General features: G+C 35.0%; 1 protein-coding gene across 3 annotated transcripts; it reads right to left on the bottom strand.

The window, feature by feature from the left end:
• Positions 1-203: 203 nt before the first annotated feature.
• On the bottom strand, positions 204-19,633 carry LOC133298282 (uncharacterized). 3 transcript variants are annotated; one of them, XM_061497549.1, is made up of 9 exons: positions 19,526-19,633; positions 11,610-11,760; positions 11,256-11,368; positions 6,062-6,140; positions 5,807-5,835; positions 5,018-5,111; positions 1,867-1,956; positions 1,548-1,737; positions 204-788 (listed from the first exon to the last, which is right to left on the bottom strand). In XM_061497549.1, the coding sequence occupies exons 1-9, from the start codon at positions 19,573-19,575 to the stop codon at positions 349-351; spliced, it is 1,236 nt and encodes a 411-aa protein (XP_061353533.1). In that variant the 5' UTR covers positions 19,576-19,633; the 3' UTR covers positions 204-348. The 3 variants fall into 3 exon arrangements, with proteins under 3 accessions (XP_061353533.1, XP_061353534.1, XP_061353535.1); XM_061497550.1 differs by lacking the exon at positions 19,526-19,633 and adding an exon at positions 12,583-12,956; XM_061497551.1 differs by lacking the exon at positions 19,526-19,633 and adding an exon at positions 12,605-12,956.
• Positions 19,634-20,106: the final 473 nt, after the last annotated feature.

The raw sequence follows: 20,106 nt of genomic DNA, 5'->3' as shown, positions 1-20,106 counted from the left end.
AGGAACCAATATGTAGAATGGGTGATATGCATTGCCAAGGCTCTTCCTAGGATGAAATTTGAACTTATGAGACCAAAGCTTGGAGTCACCAAAAAATTGAGACAAAGTAAAATGATTAGCTTATTTTGTGTATTAATTTAGTTAATATATGACTTTGTTTATGCATTTGGATAAATACAAAGTTCTTGTGTCTTAGTGTTGGGTAATATCAACTTTAATTGGTCATAACAATACCTACTCACCACAAAAAATTTAACTACAATACCTACTCCAACCGTTCAAGTCAGATTAATGCAATTGAAAGAATCCAGACATTTCCAATATGCTTGCATTCAGAAACATCAGTGTTTAAAAAAGACTCTCCTTTGCATTTACATCAGCAAATAAATTAGCAAGTGAATCCCCCTTGTCATCCTTTGTTTGATCACTTTCATTGTTTATGAAATGGAATGCCTTTAGATTGGTAGTTAACCCATAAATACTTGGAGCACTGGGTGGCGCTGATGTACGATTCTTGATCGAGACAAATGCCATCTTTTTCGAAGCAGAATGAAGTTTATCGTCGGTAGAGCATCGTGATAATACATGCAAGCCACCCTCCGGTGAAGATTCCTTTAAAGAGGCTTTTATGGTGCTTTGATTTTCTCTTCCTTCCTCACTACATACAGTCTGCTTACCATCATCAATCTGCAACGAGCCAGTAAGCAAATCGGTATTCATATCTTTGGCATGACAGGAATCTTTGACAGCAGCATCTGCTTCAACTCTCTCCGGTTCAAGCTGGTCATCTGCACAAGACAGTTTTACCGAGCCCTAATTAATAATTTATGACACGAAAATATTACAAGTTAATTTGTTTTTGGAGATATTCCAATCGGTTCATCGCTTCACAACTAGTCCGATTAGAGGCGGGTCCCAAGATTAAGACTTTAAACTCCTCCCAAAGACGGTACTAGGGAGAATCGAATATATGCTCTCACCCCCATGTTCCCTAGCGTCAACTGTGCTACAATCATTTGGTTTACAAGTTAACTGATGAATGTATCCAGTAAAGAAGAGAGAAAAGCAATTTTTTATTTATTACTTTCTGTGAAACAATGGGGCCTAAGCCTGAAAACCAACTTGTTTATTAGGTTTGTAAGCCATTTCAAGCATGCAGATCACTTGCAAATGCAGTTAACCATTGAGATGCCAATTCTTAAGCCTAAAACAAAAGAACTCCAGAAACCAAAGTGAGATATGTTATATGGTCGATTAAAACAAGCAACAATGGCGAGATCAAGGCAAATCTTCAATTAAACTAATTTGTTTTATTTCACAATTAATTGCACTCACATGTCCGAGATCCTGCAACTACAGTAATAACTCAGAACAGAATACCTTCAACCAATTGAACTAAACAGAAAAAGAGAAGCAATTAAAAGACATATGTCACAAAACATTTAATTATTGGCAAAAACTAAATTATCAAGCAAAAAATTTTATATAAAAAGAAAGAAGACTAAGTGATGATGGAATAGCAGAATCAAGCACATCATGGTTCTTACCCCCAAGAATAGACTCAATACTGTTGTAGTTGACATCTGATGCTTGGACTGAGAGATTTCCACCAGAGTCCTCACCTTGACTTTCATTCTCCCTCTTATGCTTTTTCTCAAGTAATATAAACTTATCTGATTTCCATACACACTCTAATATAATAAAATCATCCCTAACTGGGTATAACTCTCTGAAAACCTGCTTCAGTAGTATATATCAAAAGAGCTGAGGAGAAAATAGATTAGCAAGTAGAGTACTACTTTCAATTCATATATATATATATATATATATATATATACAACAGAGAACATAGGGATACAAACTAACCTCAATTCCCTGATGAGTTATTCTTATTGATTGCTTCTCTTTAGAGAGGGAAGAAACCATGTTGAACACTGAAACAACATCAAGCAATATCTGTACAAGGTTCAATTAATTGAATCAGTAGTTCGAGCATCCCTCAAGATTGGAAGAGATTAAAAGAAACCGAAAACTCCGCAGGAAACCAGTGGAAAAGTACAAACACTAATAGAAACTATGGACAATTGAAGAAAATAAAGATTATAGAAACTGATTACAGAAGGAGAAAAAATGCAGAAAATAAAAGGATAGACCAGTAGCTTTCGAGAGGCTACTGGCTCTCCCAGCCCAATTCAGTCCCAAAATCCTAGGATACTGTTAACTATTGAACCAAGAACAAAGAGAAACAACTGAGTTTGTATTGTTATAGCTAAATCCAAATCAGACTCAGCCATCTAAGTACATGAAGTCTTGTAGAAAGGAAAAATTACAGAATTAATCATACTTATTAATCTCGGATAGCGGCCAACCCTCCAAACTGCTATAGCGCTATAGCGTGTAGCGCTACAACGCTACTGTGCAAAGTGTACCTAATACTTATTAATTATTTAAAATAAATAATTGAACAGTAAAAAATAAATAAAACAAACATTTGTAGAATGTAGATAAAAGTTAAAACAGAAAATTAAAAGTCTTAACGAAAAAAAAAACATAAATATAATAACAAAAATAATCAGAGAAAAAAATAAATACTTAAAGCCTTGAATAATAAAAAAGAGAAAAAAAATTGAAACTTAATACAAAAAAAAAAAAAAAAAAAATTCATTTGCTGTAAAATAAAAATTAAAACAAAACATAATAGAAAACTAACCAGTTTTGCTCAGCAAAGTCGAATGATTTGGGAGAAGGAGGAGAGGAGGATTTGCATGTATGGAACAATTAGGATTTTTGAGAGTATGTGATGATTTAGATTTAATTTATAGAAAATGTGTCTTTGATTGTGTCTCTGATTGTCTCTCGTGTATCTCTTATTGTCTATCGTGTATCTCTGATTGTCTAATTGATTAATGAGGGTAAAAAATTTTGTTACTATTTTACCTCTCTTAGAATATATGAGATTTAAAATATTACTTTTACCTCTTTTAACATGTATGATATTTAAAATTTACTTTTACCATAGATAAATCAGATAAAAATTAAAAAATCCATGACCCTTTCTTCTTCCCTGCGTTCTTCTTCCTCGATAGATTTCTTAGGGTTACTGTAGCTGCGTATTCAGGCGCGATTTCGCCGCTATAGCGGCCGCAATAGCCGCCACTCTTCAGCCTATTGTAGCGGCGCGGTCTGTGGCGGCCAGCCGCCGCACCGCACCGCAACTCCGAGAAAGCGCGCTAAAGCGGCTCATATCATGTGTCGAAGAGTGGCGGCTTTAGCGCGCTTTCTCGGAGTTGCGGTGCGGTGCGGCAGCTGGCCGCCACAGACCGCGCCGCTACAATAGGCTGAAGAGTGGCGGCTGTTGCGGCCGCTATAGCGGCGAAATCGTGCCTGAATGCGCAGCTACAGTAACCCTAAGAAATCTATCGAGGAAGAAGAACGCAAGAAAGAAGAAAGGGTCAGGGATTTTTTAATTTTTATCTGATTTATCTAAGGTAAAAGTAAAAAGTAAAAGTAAATTTTAAATATCATACATGTTAAAAGAGGTAAACGTAAAAAATAAAAGTAAAAAGTAAAAAGTAATATTTTAAATCTCATATATTCTAAGAGAGGTAAAACAGTAACAAAAAATTTTACCCTCATTAATCAATTAGACAATCAGAGATACACAATCAGAGACACATGATATGAGCATCAGAGATACACGATATGAGCATCAGAGACACAATCAGAGACACATTTTCTATAAATTAAATCTAAACCATCACATACTCTCAAAAATCACCCACAATCCTAATTGTTCCATACATTCAAATCCTCCTCTCCTCCTTCTCCCAAATCATTCAACTTTGTTGAGCAAAACTGGTTAGTTTTCTATTATGTTTTGTTTTAATTTTTATTTTACAGCAAATGAATTTTTTTCTTTTTCTTCTTCTTTTTTTTTTGTATTAAGTTTCAATTTTTTTTTTCTCTTTTTTATTATTCAAGGCTTTAAGTATTTATTTTTTTCTCTGATTATTTTTGTTATTATATTTATGTTTTATATTTATGTTTTTTTTTTTCGTTAAGACTTTTAATTTTCTGTTTTAACTTTTATCTATATTCTGCACATGTTTGTTTTATTTATTTTTTACTGTTCAATTATTTATTTTAAATAATTAATAAGTATTAGGTACACTTTGCACAGTAGCGTTGTAGCGCTACACGCTATAGCAGTTTGGAGGGTCGGTCGCTACGCACCGCTATCCGAGATTAATAAGTATGAATGAAACCAGAGAGATGAAGAACAAGATTTCTGTTATTATGTCAGAGAGAGGAGAGAAAGAATAAAAGGAAAAATCTCGTTACAATGGTAATGCCCTTCAATTGTGAAATCTCAATTTCAGAAAATACTATTATTTATTCCAACATGCCAACAATTCCCACCAATTTAAATCCCCACTTCTTAACTTCCCTACATATTATCATAACTGCTATAACTAGCTAACGCAAGGATTCGATTCCTACTTTTATTCCTTCAGTCCCACTTATGGGATCAAATCAAGACGTTCTAAGAAGAAATATTAGAATATCGTCAATCTCTTAAGTATCATACCAAATCTAATCAATCGAATTGCTTTTTCGAGAAATACGAGACACCTAGGTCATAAAAGTAAAGCAAGTTATTCATTGATAAGACAAAAAAAAGGCGTGAATGGTAACTGGATTGATGATAAAATAAAATCCTAGGTCTCGACGGAAAAAACCTTCCAGGTCCAACCCTCAACGTTCTAATGAGGCTGGGCCTCGTGCCTAACAATATCTCAAGCAAGATTAATTCAAAATCACAATGACATAAAATCTACATCTTAAATGGCACAGATTCTCTAAATTCATAGTATCTAATGCCAGATTAATACTATCAATTTCACTTTCTAGTTAATTTACAAATAAATTCTGCATCAATGTGCCACATTAAATAATTTCAAACTTAACAATGATACAATCTAGATTAAATTATAAGACATAAATTTGGGAGACTTACTTGTTGAACCAAAACTCGAAGACGCGCAAGCAAAGCCATAAGTGTCAGAGAAAATCCCATAAAAAAAGACTGAGCAAACAATACAGATACCTCACTATTAAGTAGTCAAGGAAAGAAATTTTATGTTGCAATCTTAACAAATCAGTCCTAAAATTTTCAGGAAGACTTCACTAAATGCTACTATTGGAGTTGAAAGTGATAATTTCTAAGAACGGGATTCCACATTCTATTCTTCCAAAGTATAAAGTAAAATTATTGAATCAGGGATAAAATAACAGACCAAACTATCATATTAGATAATTGTAGCCAAATACTATTTGGAAACTGCTTTCAAAAACTTAAAAATTCAAAATCAATACAATCCAGGACTTTACGAAGGGAATGGGAGATGTCAAGGTTAACAAGAATGAAATAAGAAGTTACTGTTTCAACCAACAGACATGCGAAAAGAAAAATGTCTACATAAATAATACAAAAAGATAGAGGACATAAAAAATTCCAGCACAGATAAAGAAATTATAAAGACATGTAAAATTAAGCAAGTAAACTAATGTTTTACGGAAAGCACTGTGGGAAAAAAAAAAACAAATGAGAAAAGGATACTAAAATCATATCATGGTGTATCATAGATCATTTGGAAATACCAACTAGTACCTACTATATGAAGCAAAAAAAAGGTTTTATATGCCTTATGCCATGATCAGGGTACGGCCAATTAACTAAACCTTGAGCATATAGGATACCACCCATTTAAATATAAACCAGATGATATCAGTAGTAGAAGGATACGTTGCAGCCTTCAGTATTGGTTCAACCATCTGCATGAAGAAAAAGAGCAGCCAATAAAATAAAAGAACAATTTATTAAAGAAATATTCAATCCAATGTTAAAACTATTATGACGCATATGGACAAAAATTCCCATTAAAATCAATCCATGGGAAGAGAAAGCAGAAACTACCTTGATAGAAACATAATGATCTTATTCTAGAAAGGAAGGAAATCAGTTAGAGAAACATTCAATGATATTTAACTGCAATTTCACCTCTGCTAGTAAGCGTGCAGCTCCTAAGAGACGCTCCATAAAATTATGCTTTTCATTATTGCATTTCCTCCTTTTTAAGCTGTCATGAAACAATAAGTAGAACAACATAATGTCATCACATACCAACATAATATCATATGTAGAAATTTCAACATCAAAATATCTCAAGAGTTAATAACAAGATGTTCAGTTATGCAAGAGAGGTTGAGCCATCTCTCATAGATTGCAATTTTGTTTGCATAATAATATTGCTGCATCCATATTCACATACTTCATTCTTTAGCTCTAAGTGCACAAGATTTAGGCCTGAATAATGGTTTGTCGTATCATGCCTCTTCACATGAAAATTATAAATTGTCACTTCCAATTTTTGTGAGATCTCAAAACTGAAAATTTCAAACTATTCCATTTTCATTCTCTAAGCCTTTGACCTAATAACACACAAATCTAAAGGCAAATAAAATTAGAGATATTTTAAAAATAAAAAATATCTATGTCAATGTGCTAGTCATCTCAGGCTTACTAGTTCCCCCCACCACCACTGTACGCCCCGTGTGCACCTAGTACGTTACTCCTTATGATTTCAAGCGTAGTAAGAAAGAAAATTGCTAAGGGCCTGTTTGGTGTGATGTATAAGGCCTGATAGTATACTATACGTTATGACATTTTCAATTGTTTGGTGTGACCATCGTATAGTATAAGCTTATACATCAGGATCCCTTAATACATTAAAACGATGCATAAGCTTATCAAGTCTAGGGGGTGGGATAAGCCCTGATAAGGAATTGATGTATTAATCTAATCCTTTCCCTTCTTTTTCTTCCCCATTGTAACCCCTATTTCTTCTTCTTCCCTCTTTCAAAGTTCGTGTTCCACGTTGAAGACAACGAACCTCGATCGAACTCACACCACACACAGAGACACCAATGATTTCAATCAAACTATAGCCATGGTCATGGAGCTTCACTTGGATTCCATGGCTGCTTCAATCGTTCTTTGGTTTCTTCTCTGCTTCGTCGCCATCATTCCCCTCCGCTTCCTATGACAGTTCGTTCCTGGTCGCCTCCCCAAACACCTCTACTCCACCGCCATCGTTGCTTTTCTCTCACCTCTGTATTGGTTACTATCTATGCTGTGGGAGTCACAACACACAGACTCTCTCTCTCTCTCTGAAAATTGCAGAACCTCCATTTTCATCCTCTTTGAAACTTGAACCAAGAAGAAGCAGGGCGTTTGGTTTGTGAAGGTTGTGTATTTCTTCCTATTTGTGTATTTCTATATTGCAATTGCTAGGGAAAGTTAAATTTTTGAAATTTTGCTTTCAATGGGTGTGGCATTTTTTATTCTTCACGTTGGAACTGACTTTTTTTGTTGCAATGCAGAGATGCTATAGTGACATGGATTAGGAAGAAGATAGGACCTGGTATATACAACATAATTACGTTGGATGATGCTGAACGCATATTGACCTCTGAAAGTAAAGTTGTTTTGGGCTTCCTTGACTCTTTAGTTGTAAGTTTAGGGGTTTGCATTTTTGCTACACATTTAGCAGTGTGTGTGTGACAAGTTGTCAAATGCAATGCAAGCAGAATTTATTTAATTTTTTTGTGATTTAAATTTCTATTTCGAGATGGTTTAATGAGTTCATGGTTTTAAATTTATCATGATCATACTAAGGTATTTTTGTCATAGTAAGAATAAGTTACGCAGGTTGCTGAGAGTGAGGATCTAGCTGCAGCTCCAAAACTTGAGGATAATGTCAATTTTTATCAAACTGTGATTTCTAATGTGGCTAGATTTCTGCGACATCAATTTATTGCAGCGAAGTTACTCATGGCTAGATTTCTTGCACATCAATTTAGCATACAGTCCATTGACACTATCCATAAAACGCCTGTAATTATGTCAACACAGAGGTACATAAACATAAAAAAAAAAAAAATGAATGTGTCAAAGATTCCTAGAAAATCCTACATGTCATGAAATTTACCCCAAGACAGCTCTGCTCAAGGAATTAGTGTCTAAAGTAGTCCTCATTATTGTAGGGCTAGGTTACTAAAAAGGAACTTTTAAATCCCCACCTTTATAATCATGTGGCTTATAACAAGGAAGGAGTTTCAACTTATATTTGCTCTTCTCTATCTCTTCAACATTTAATCGTTTAAACTGCTTGAAAGGTAACATCTCTAACTTATATCCGTTTTATTCATCATAGGCAAGCCAAGTCTAGTATAGCATTTTACCTAACTTGCTTAAGCTGTCATCTATCCTAATTTCCTATAGTTTAAAATTATCTCACTTGGAGGGAGTCTATCTTGGAATTATCTTCATTACAATAGTAAATTTAATCTAGATGATTAATCTGTCCAAAACAGGTCAAAACATTCATTTTACAATTTATCTCGAAGTACTTACAATATAACATGATTCTAAATTTTGTTCTCTTAGAACCCTTGGAAATACATGATAGCAATTTCATATATTAATCACGATAGTATTTTGAAAATCAAGACATCCATGACATCACCTCAAAATAATACATTGAAACCATAACATTTCCATGTTCTAGCTACAAGTCATTTACGACTTAAATAAGTCTTAGAATTAGTATGGCAAAACATATAACTTAAGTGGAATTCAATTTACAAGATACAAAAGATTATAATCCCATCTACATACATATTTATAACTGCCTCATCACAAAACAACCTAACAAAACAGAACTTTCTCCGCCATCCCCAAAAAAGGTCATCAACTAATATCAGTAATGTTTCTATCGTTTCTCCTTCAAGACCTGCATTATGCAGCCCATAAAGGGTGAGATTCTCATCTCAGTAAACCATGGAATTTGCGGACTTTCCCCTCACCAATTTGGACCAATCCTGCAAAAACATTGGTGCTACATACACTAGGAACAACTTATAGATTTCTTCCAAACCATAACATAGATTATCTTAAAAGGCATATAGCACATCATGGAACTTATCCGTAACATATGCACAATTCATTAAACAGAAACATACTTATCCATAGGGTTCCTACTTTGAGCTTGAAGTAGGAGTCCTTTCCTAAGAGGTCTCTTACTTGTCCACATGACACCTCCATGAGCTCTCTTTGCCCAAAGTAGGACATATCCTAAGAGGTTTGCTTATTTCTTCGCTTAGACTAATCTCATGAGTCTCATTTCTCTACACCTCCATGAGCTCTCTTTGTTCAAAGTAGGACATATCCTAAGAGATGTTGCTTAATTCTTCACGTGGCCAAGGAGTTTTCTCAAGCATTCAAGCTTAATTCAAACATTTCATTGCTGTCCAAAGGCCTTTTCATTTAGAATACAACATACACATTAAGGACAACCTCAAATACATACGTGGCTGTCCTCTTAGACTTTTGTTGTTGCACGTGACTTAATTTACATAACACCCATTATAGCTCATTGAGAACAATCCATAAAATTCACACATCATGTCATTCACGATCACAATCTAAATTCAAGGTATAAAATACATAAATCTACAAATTGATCTCCACATAAAAAGATTAAACTTATCATGGAAGTAACTAGGTGGCTATTTCGGCCACAACCTTTGTTTCAACTCAAAGCAAGCATCAATTTCTCTCTTTAACATCATGTAACATCATTTAAGAGCATTATATCATATAGGTGCTGTCCATTAATAAATTCTCATTGTGCACATAAGACTTCTACAATCATATCACATTTAAACTAATAAAATCCATTACACAAGCTGTAATTTTATTAATTTCACAGCACATGACCCATACAGTTAGGCAAGTGCATCATCAAATATTCCAACTAATTAATGGTAAAATTCTTATTGTAACTTCATGGTCATACCCGAAACATAAGGAACAAAATCTCATGGTTCCTTTGGCTGGAACAGGGGTATCTATTCATAGTATTTTAGATACTTCTACTATTTCACACACAGCACATCAACATGGCTGTTAAAGCCATGTTCAAAACATAATTATGGAATTGTCTCAAGCCTGTGACTGCCTCGGTCAAACCAATAAACGGGAGAGAAGTTTCAAGATTTTCCTCACTCCTATATTTTCTTTGCTATGGAATGTTTTAAGTCTTTCAACAATACTTCTATTCTTGTCACTTTAACTTCCTATTCAAAAGGAAGATGGCTTACTTACGAGGACCTCCATCATGGAAGGCCAACCTCAGTTCTCAAGAGTGTAAGCACACAATCTACTACAATAATTATATTTGCATAATTAGTTGATAATTAGGAGTATAGCTAAGAGAAATGGAGATCTACACCACATGCAGAAGGAGTGAGGTTTGGGTTTCATGGAGTTCAGAAGAGCAGGCTCACCGCTCACACCACCCTAGATGGTTCTTGTCTTTCTCCCTTGAAACATAAAGAAGGGAGAGAGATGGCATTTTCTCTTTTGTCACTCATCTAGGTATATTTGAGTGCAAGGCGTTAATTTCTTCCCTTCTTTGGCTTGATTCTTCCTCTTCAATTTCAAGGCTAAATCTAAGAGAGAGGAATGGGGAAATTCTCAGATAGGAGATGTAATGCCAAAAGGAGGCTATGTAGTCTTCTCGTGGGACATGAGAATTTAGGTGGGCTTTGGTTGCGAAGCTTGAGAGGAAAGGAACAAGTAACGTAATGGAGTTCTTTCCTGCTGTGAACGGAGCAAAAATGAGGGAGAGATGAGGAAGTCTCAGAAATTAGGTGAAAGTGGTGCGTAATCAAGTGTAGCCAGCTCATACTAGGATTGTTTCCCCCTAGGCATGCAAGCCTATGATTTTCATCATATGGCCGCTTGGGAAGGAGGCCCATGGTTCACTGTATGTGCTCACACAAATTAACATAGCCTTAAGGATGGAATTTTGAAATTCCAAATCAGCCCCACAAGGCCACAAGTATGAATTTAGAAGTTGACCCCTAAATTTCCAAAGTAGTTCTGCCCCAACAAGAATCTTAACCTCACAAAATTTACATGTAGGTGTTATACCCACCCTTTTGTTGGGTGATTAAGGAATATTGTTACTGATTTTGATTTTTGAAACAATGGTACCAGAGGAACTGCTTGAAATATCAAGACAAACACTCAACATATTTTAAACACATCAATCATATTATTATCTTGGCGGTTTGTACATTGAATTTGGAAAACTCCAAAATAACTGCGAGAAATAAGCTAAACTAACCTTTCTAAAAGATGAACCTTCTGTTTTGGTCTATCACCTTTGATAACAAGTAAACATGATGATACAAGCTCCTCCAAATTTGCCGATTGCAGAAGCCTTAAATCCCTTCCCACCTACCAATTACCAAACCACACAACCCAGAAAGACATATAAATACACATTGCATACATTTAAGCTCAAATGTAAAATGCGCATATTCCATTTAATTTTCCATGCAAATGCAATTACTCTTAAAACTTGTTCATTAAGAGGGGAAAAAAAGTTTTCACAAAATTTTCGATCACTAAGCAATTTAATATCATTGAACACTGACTTGGGATAAACTATAGTGTATATAATGTTGTAGCAGTGTACCTTTAAAATACGCTGGAAATAGGAACAACGCCGATGCTGATTCTTGTTCTTATATATCATTCTTTGTAGGATGCCACACTCATATTGGAGCTGGCCAAACATAGATGTTATCCTTGCCTCAATCGTTTCGACTTCAGTACCCATTGAGTCCCTGAATTTCAATCCAACGGCTTATTCAAATTCTGAGATGAAACTATAATAACCCACACTTGTATAATGAGATGGAATGTAATTTTGCAAGTCCTCAATTACTCAAACAGAAGTGTGGGTTAATGACTAATCAGAAGTGCTCAAAACTCAGTTTTATAATGATAGAGAGATCTAGCTTTCTAGGCTACTGTAAAATCTCGCTTGGGGGTAAAAGGGTTACATCAATTTTATGGATCACAGAAAAAAAAAAATCTACAGAACACAATACAAAATAGACTAACCAACTCCCACTTACTTAAACAACTATTTACATGTTTTCTGCCCAGCTGTAAATTTTGTATAGGGTCAAGGTAAACAACTAAGATTCTATAATTCAAATTAAATTTTCTCAAGAACAATTTAGTACCAAATAGTCTAATAGTCCATATAAAAACTCGCAGACTTTAAGGTACCCCAATAATTTCTAGACTCGTAGCTAACACAACACTAGAATTTTTTGTGTTACGATGCAACATGAATACAATAAAACAATCAATCCCTATAAACTTATTTCAATAGGTCTTGTCCCTTCTTCTACTCACCTAGGTGGTTAAGAATTGATGAGCAATTTCATACTTCCCAAAACCCAGAACCCCAAAAAAAAATTGATGAGCAAAAAAAAAAACATAAAGATCAAACCTTTATGACTTAGCCAACTGAATTTCAAAAACCCATAAACAAAACACAAATTTTCATTCAAAGTAGTAAACTTTCTGATGCACCAAACACAAAAGGAGGAAAGCAAAATGAAGGGGTGGGGGGAGTGTGGCATTTTATCTAACACCTCCCAAGCTGACGGTGCGCACAGGAGATGGTGGTGGCTGACGAAGATGGCGCAAGCGAACAGGGAACAGAGAACAGAGACAAACGAACAAGGCTGACGAAGATGACGCACGGGAACAGGGCTCTGACGGTGGTGGCTTGCTCGCGAGGTGGTGCGGCGTAGTGGCTGGTGGACAGGCGGAGGTGGTGAAGTGGCTAGAGGGCGACCTAAAATGTGAGGGAGAGAGTCAATGCTTAACGGCTGCGCACGCGAACAGGGCACTGATGGTGGCGGCTTGCTTGCGAGGTGGTGCGGCGACACAGTGGCTGGCCGACAAGCGGAGGTGATGTCTGGGCAAGAGAGAGATGACGAAGGCTACCGTGAGGGAGAGAGGCACTAAGGCTGGTGGGTGTTTGGATCAGTTTTTTAAAACTCCGCACCACCCCGACCCGGGTCAACCCTAACTCCTTTTTTCTTCTGAGGGAGTTAGGGTCACAAGTTGGACCCTATATGCACATTGACTCCTCCTACTCTTAAAATTTGGCCGAGTTTCAGTGACTCTCGGGTCAGATGGGTCAGAGGAGATCATTGCATATTTTTTTTTTTTTTTAAATTTCATGAAACAACATTATTTTATTCAAAAAATAAAATAAAAATGTTTACAAACCTAAATCTAATCGTTCTCTTCTCTCCTAACGACCTAGACGTTTTTAATCTTCACCTCGCTGCCCTGAATCTTCTAGAAAAGGTAAGGATTTTACTCATTCAAATGAAATTCTTACGGTCGTCAATGGAAAACAAAAACTCATTCTTACTTGTTTAAATTTTCCTTTATCAGAAATCTTCTCAAAAGAGACAGAACTTGGTTAGCGTAGTGACCCCATTAGAATACGAGTTTTATACTTTGATATCTTGATACTTTAATTAGGTTGTGTAATATTGACTTGTGGTTGTAATTGGTGAATTATGTTAAGTATATTTTGAATCTTTGATGATTGGTGGTTTGTTTTTTAATATTTTCATATAGGATATATATATTCATATTTTTTAATATATAAAACCGGGTCAGCGTAGTGACCCCGTAACCCCCCGGTTGAACCTCTAACCCCTGACCTCGGCCGGGTCGATGACCGGGCCGGGTTTTTAAACACCGGTTTGGATAATCCTATGTTAAAAAAAAGATTTTTGTTTAAATATCTTTATGGATCCTTAAAAAAAAAATATTGTCCCCATTTTATTCTCTAATAAAAAAAAATTAAAGGGTGTATTGAATTATGATTTTAAAATATTTTTCAGAGATAAATTTTTTTATATATTTTAAGAGAGAGTTTAAAGATTTTTTTTATAATCAAGATTTTATAAGGAGGTGTATTGGATTGGGATTTCAAAGGATTTTAATGGATTGTTTTTGAACAAAAAAACTCGTTGGTATTCGATTAGGATTTTAATGGATTGAAAAAAAGTCACGTGGTATTCGATTAAGATTTGAAAGGATTATTTTAAAATCCTTCCAAATTCGTTGGTATTCAATCAAGATTTTAAACAATGGAATCACAATCTCGTAGTATTAAAAAATTCGACGATTTTAATGGATTTTCTATTGGTGTGGATTTCGTGAGACTTTTTTGTGAAAAATATAAATAGGATATCTCTCTCACAATCTCACCCCAACCCCTAGGATTTCTTGAGATTCTTCTGTTGCAGTGTTTTCTTCTTCCTTCGGCAGGTTGACTGCTCGAAATTGGGTTCCGCCATAGGAGCTTCGTCAAAACTAAAAAAAATTAAGATTTTTTTATATATTTTAAGAGAGAGTTTAAAGATTTTTTTTATAATCAAGATTTTATAAGATTGGATTTTAAAAGAATTTATAAGATTTAAAAGACAATGTGGATTTATAAGATTTTAAAAAATCATATGAATTTTTAACAAACATTCAAAATTACAAAAGTCAATAAAAAAATTAACTAAGAAATGCAATGATATTAGTAAATAAAAAAAGTAAAACGTAATATAATTTTCTCAATTAGTAAAAGGGGAAGGATGTTGTAATAACCAATTAGTATTACTACCAATAAATTTTACCGTTAGATCGATTATGTTGATCCAACGGTTATATTTATTTTTATCTTTGTATGGTTATGATTCCTCATATTTTTCACATTAAATATGGGAATTATAATCATACAAATGTGAAAATAAATATAAAGTATTAAATAAATATAAAATATTAAATATGAGGAATCATAACCATACAAAGATGAAAATAAATATAACCGTTGGATCAACATAATCGATCTGACGTTGAAATTGATTGGTAGTAACACTAATTGGTTTTGTTACAATATCCTACCTCTTAGTAAAATTCATGATAATTTTTTGTTTGTAATTTTTTGCAATTGATCTTGTAAACCTTGGGGTTTTTGTTCTACGTGATGAGAGTTTCCTAATCATATATCATACGTATGTTTTCATTGAGCATTCCAAGAAAACTTCGAAGCTTAATTTCTAGGTTTTGTTACATGAAAATTTAGAAAATTTCTCAAATTATTTTCAATCGATACATTAAAATCTTAAATTGCTTTGTGGGTTTTGAAAACAAGTTTTTAGTGACCTATTGACACAAAAATTATTTGAAATCGTTTCCTATAGCGAAGGAATTTCGTTCATGAATGTATTATTATGAAACATAGGGTTCATATTATGAAAGTTTTAATCTTTCTTTAAATCGATCTTGTTTCATTAAAGTAAAATAAAAAATGGTTTGGGGGTTTTTGTTTTCCCACTATTTTATGTTGTTTTTAATATAAAAATCACATATTTTTGTACCAAGAAAAATCATGACCAATAGCTTGAAAAATCATTTTTAAACTTCCAAAAATTCTCAAAAAATTGCTTCAAAATCTGCTATTTTTGAGATGAATTAGATTAAATCTTGTTGGGTTGTTGTTTCTGGGTTATTTTGTGATGAAAACCGTTCAAAAATCTATTATTTTTGAGCTTTGACGAAGCTTCTATGGCGGAACTCAGTTTCGAGCGAGTTGACCCACCAAAGGCAGAAGAAGACACTGCAATAGAGAAATCTCAAGAAATCCTAGGGTTTAGGGTGAGATTGTGAGAGAGACATCCTATTTATATTTCTCATTAAAAAGTCTCACGAAATTCACTCCAATAGAAAATCCATTAAAATCGTAAGATTTTTGAATACCACAAGATTGTTTTTCCTTTGTTCAAAATCCTGATTGAATACCAACGGATGTGGATGGACTTTTAAATAATCGTTTAAAATCCTAATCGAATACCACATGAATTTTTTTCAATCCTTTAAAATTCTAATTGAATACCAATGGATTTTTTTGTCCAAAAATAATCCATTAAAATCCTTTGAAATCCCAATCCAATACACCCCTTAGTCTCGAGGTCACTAAGAAATTCAAAAGTGGACCCATTTAGTTGAAATCGTCGTCCCTCTCAAATTCAAAAAAGATCCATATTAGTCCCTCAAAAGGACTAAAATAGGTCCACTTTGAATTTCTTAGGAACCACAAGACTAATTTTTTTTGTAAGAGACTAAAGTGGGGACCGTGTTTTTTGTTCGGGACCCAAAAGGATATTTTCTCAAGATTTTATATCACCCATGGAAAATTACAAAAATAACCCCTATACGGGTTGACACACAAACCTGCGGGTTAACCCGTGACCCTTAACGAAAAAAAATGTGTCATTTTTTATAACTCGTACACGACTCGTTCTTAACCCACGGCTTGACACGACACGCGTTTTGGTGGGTCATGTCACGGGTCAACCCGCGGAACAGAACCTGTTTTGTCACCCCTAAAGAATCATAGAGTTATATTGTAAGATTAGGTTAGTCAGTTTGTTATTAACTCGAATCAGCGATAGGTGGGTAAATATTATGACAGAAATACTATGATGCACCAATATTTCAAAAATCCTGACATGTCGTGTCCGAAACTACCCGACACTCCAAACACGCATTGCATATACTCAAAAAAGGATTCAAAGGTTGTGTTGCGTTTTAGTTCCAACTATTATATTCGATGGATTACGATTACTATTTTATTGAGTTTAATGCAAATATTTAGGATATCTTATGTTTCTTTGCAAAATTGATGCGTATTATAAGTTTAGCTTCATTTTTTTGTTAAATTATTGAATATCAAATAAAATATACATTACATAAATTAAAAATATTATTGAATATCAAAACTTGTGTTAAAGTGTCGAAATCTAAAAAAATTTAGAATTAACGTGCCGGAGTGTCCCGTCCGGTGTCAGTGTCAATGCAACATAGCACAAATGTATTCTGTAACCTATGGAACAGGGCGCACAAGAGATGGTGGTGGCTGACGAAGTTGGCGCAAGCGAACAGGGAACAGGGAACAGAGACAAACGAACAAGGCTGACGAAGATGACGCACGCAATTAGGGCGCTAACGGTGGTGGCTTTCTCGCGAGGTGGTGCGATGTAGTGGCTGGTGGACAGGAAGAGGTGGTGCAGTGGCTGGAGGGCGACCTAAAATGTGAGGGAGCGAGTTGATGCTTAACGATTGCGCACACAAACAGGGCACCGATGGTGGTGGCTTGCTTGCGAGGTGATGCGGCAACACAATAGGTGATGTCTGGGCAAGAGAGAGACAGAGAGGGAAAGAGACGAAGGCTACCGAGAGGGAGAGAGAGGCACGAAGGCTGGAGGGTGTTTGGATAATCCTAGGTTAAAGAAAGATTTTATATCACCCGTGGGTAATTACAAAAATAACCCCTATATAGGTTGACACACAGACCTATGGGTTAATCCGTGACTCGTCACGAAAAAAAATGTGTCATTTTTTATAACCCATACACGACCCGTTCTTGACCGGCGACTTGACACAACATGAGTTTTGACGAATCGTGTCACGGGTTTCCCGCAGGACAGAACCTGTTTTGCCACCCCTAAAAAATAATAGAGTTATAATCTAAGATTAGGTTAGTCAATTTGTTATTAACTCGAATCAGCGATAGATGGGTAAATATTATGACACAAATGCTATGATGCATCGCTACTTCAAGAATTTTGACGTGTCATGTCTGACACTCCAAACACGCATTGCATACACTCAAAAAAAGATTCAAAGGTTGCGTTGCGTTTTTAGTTCCAACTATTAGATTCGTTGGATTACACTTGCTATTTTATTGAGTTTAATACAAATATTTAGGATATTTTATGTTTCTTTGCAAAATTGATGTGTATTATAAGTTTAGCTTCATTTTTTTGTTAAATTATTGAATATCAAATATAATATGCATTACATAAATTAAAAATATTATTTAATATTAAAACGGGTGCTAATATGTTAAAATCTGATATTTTTTAAAATTAATATATCGAAATGTCCCGTCCTGTGTGGGTGTTGGTGTCACTGCAACATTGCACAAATGTATTCTGTAACCTATGGAACACTGTGTTTTCTGTATTAGGTTAGGTCCTTAAGTTATTTGACTATACCATCATCTGTGTAACAAAATCAGATATCAACGGTCAATCTGGTAATAAATTCAGTAAGCATCAATTTATTATCTCGAAACAATAGTTCCATAGTGTTGGGCCTTTACCAATTAAAAGGCCAAATGTCCAGCCCAATAAGGAATGCACACCTAGGGTTCCCTTGTGTAGTATGCTCAGCTGCCATTTGAGTGTGTGAGGAGAGCATTTCTGAAGAGAAGAAAGAAGGGAGAGACCAGCCAACAAAACCAGAAAATTCATAGGTGAAGAGTGGGAGGAGCAGGGTCTGAAGATTCTGTGATATCTCATTCGTTTGTGGTTGGATTGACCTGAAATTTTTTCAGCACCTTCCCAACTCATGCCTCTTCATTTCTATCGGTCAGAATCTTGATCGGAGGTCTGCATCAGCAGCAGAAAATTGCAAACCGAAGTGGTCTGTGTGTAGAGTTCTGTAGAAGGCAGCAAGGTTGCGAGATTCATCTCTCCCGAATTAACCGTTGATCTGAGTTGAAATTTTGGTACAAGGTTTATAACATACTGTACTAGAGTTTGACCGTTCATTTTTGTGATTGGAGCTGTCAAGAGGTAATTATTCAGCTCCAAACAGAGGCCATCGTTTTTCTGCTCTGTTTTGGGCAGTGAAGTTCAGAGAGAGGTTTCTCTTTGGTTAAACGTGTGATTGTCCTCAAAATTGGTCAGTGTATTCCTCTCTTGTTGTTCTTTAATCTGAACGTTGCGATTTGGGAGTTGGGAATTGGGAGTAGACGCTTCTGTTATTTAGATTAATTTCGGACATAAGCTTTGTCATATATGTATGTCTCTTGCATTTTTGGTACAACTAGTTGTGAAGTTGTTTTGATGGTGCTATAGCTGATTGTAATTGCTTTGGAACCTTTTGTAATCTCACTTTGTTGATAGTGGAGAATTTGAGTGGACTCCGAAATCGGTCCCGTGGTTTTTACTCCTAACATTGAGGAGGTTTTTCACGTTAAAATCGAATTGTGTTGCTTGGTGTTTTTGGTTCATGCATAGTTGTCATTAGAACATATATTTTACTTGTTGGAAACCATTCTAAACAGGTCCTGGAAGGAGAAATTGGTGTTTATTTCCCAACACATAGATGATAGATAGGTCCTTAAATTAATGTTTTTATATGGTTGGTGCAAGTTTATTAGATTGAATTTAGGGAGTACCATAGAACATTAAGGAGTTAGAAGTACAAATCTCAAATCTTTCACATAATATGTCTAACAAAAATTCATTAAACAGCTAGGGTAAACACTATATTGAATTTTTGGAGAGTATGGAAAATTTTCTCATCTAAGAAGCCAAAACAGAGACTGGGCATGAAACATCAGAGTTCAAACTCACACATCTATTTTAATAAAATATAAGAGACTGGTAGAAAACAGAGTTAGACAAAAAAAAAATAGAACAGTTTAAAAAGAAAAACAGAGAGAACCTAGAACAGAGAGAGCCGCCACCGGAAGTTGGTCGCTGGTCGCCGTTCATTGATTGCCGGAATTGGAAGGGCTGGCCGCTGATGGTTTGACGTAGCACAGCCACAGAGAGTATACAGTAGGATTGTAACAATTTGACCTTTTTGGGCACCGGTGTAATTTTCTTAGCGGCTCGTCAGGGTTCACAATTTGACCTGCTTTACGTTGCTTTGATTAATTCAATCTTAGTATTTGGATTGTAACATCAACGGATATGGCACATTACATAAGGGTAATGTCGTCCTAAATATTTCAATGGATTTTCGACATCTAAATTATCCACTCATATAAAGAGACAGTTACACGAGGAAATAAACACTGCATAGAAATTCAATCTCAAGTTGAGATAACATTGTAATATGTTGATTAAGATGAGTTTTATTTTTTAATTATTCTTTCATGTTTTCTCATCATTGTCTCAAACTAAAGTATTAGTCTTAATGTGTCTTACATTCATATATATGGCATGGATACGTAATGGCGGAGTCAAAAAAAATAATTGTGAGAGATTCAAAATTAACAATAATTTAAGGAGGATAATTCA

This window comes from Gastrolobium bilobum, unplaced genomic scaffold, assembly GCF_033153095.1.
Source record: "Gastrolobium bilobum isolate Gb01-03AN ecotype WA unplaced genomic scaffold, APGP_CSIRO_Gbil_v1 utg25312, whole genome shotgun sequence".
Lineage (NCBI taxonomy): Eukaryota > Viridiplantae > Streptophyta > Magnoliopsida > Fabales > Fabaceae > Gastrolobium > Gastrolobium bilobum.
The sequence above is the reverse complement of the archived record's forward strand: the minus strand, read 5'-3'. Positions and strand labels throughout refer to the sequence as shown.

Coding starts and splice junctions, on each gene's coding strand:
- LOC133298282 (XM_061497549.1), bottom strand. CDS start 19,575: ATGAACGGCGACCAGCGACCAACTTCCGGTGGCGGCTCTCTCTGTTCT. Junction 6,141..11,255: donor AAGGTTCATCTTTTAGAAAG/GTTAGTTTAGCT, acceptor GTTTCATGACAG/CTTAAAAAGGAGGAAATGCA. Junction 789..1,547: donor TATTGAGTCTATTCTTGGGG/GTAAGAACCATG, acceptor TGTCTTGTGCAG/ATGACCAGCTTGAACCGGAG.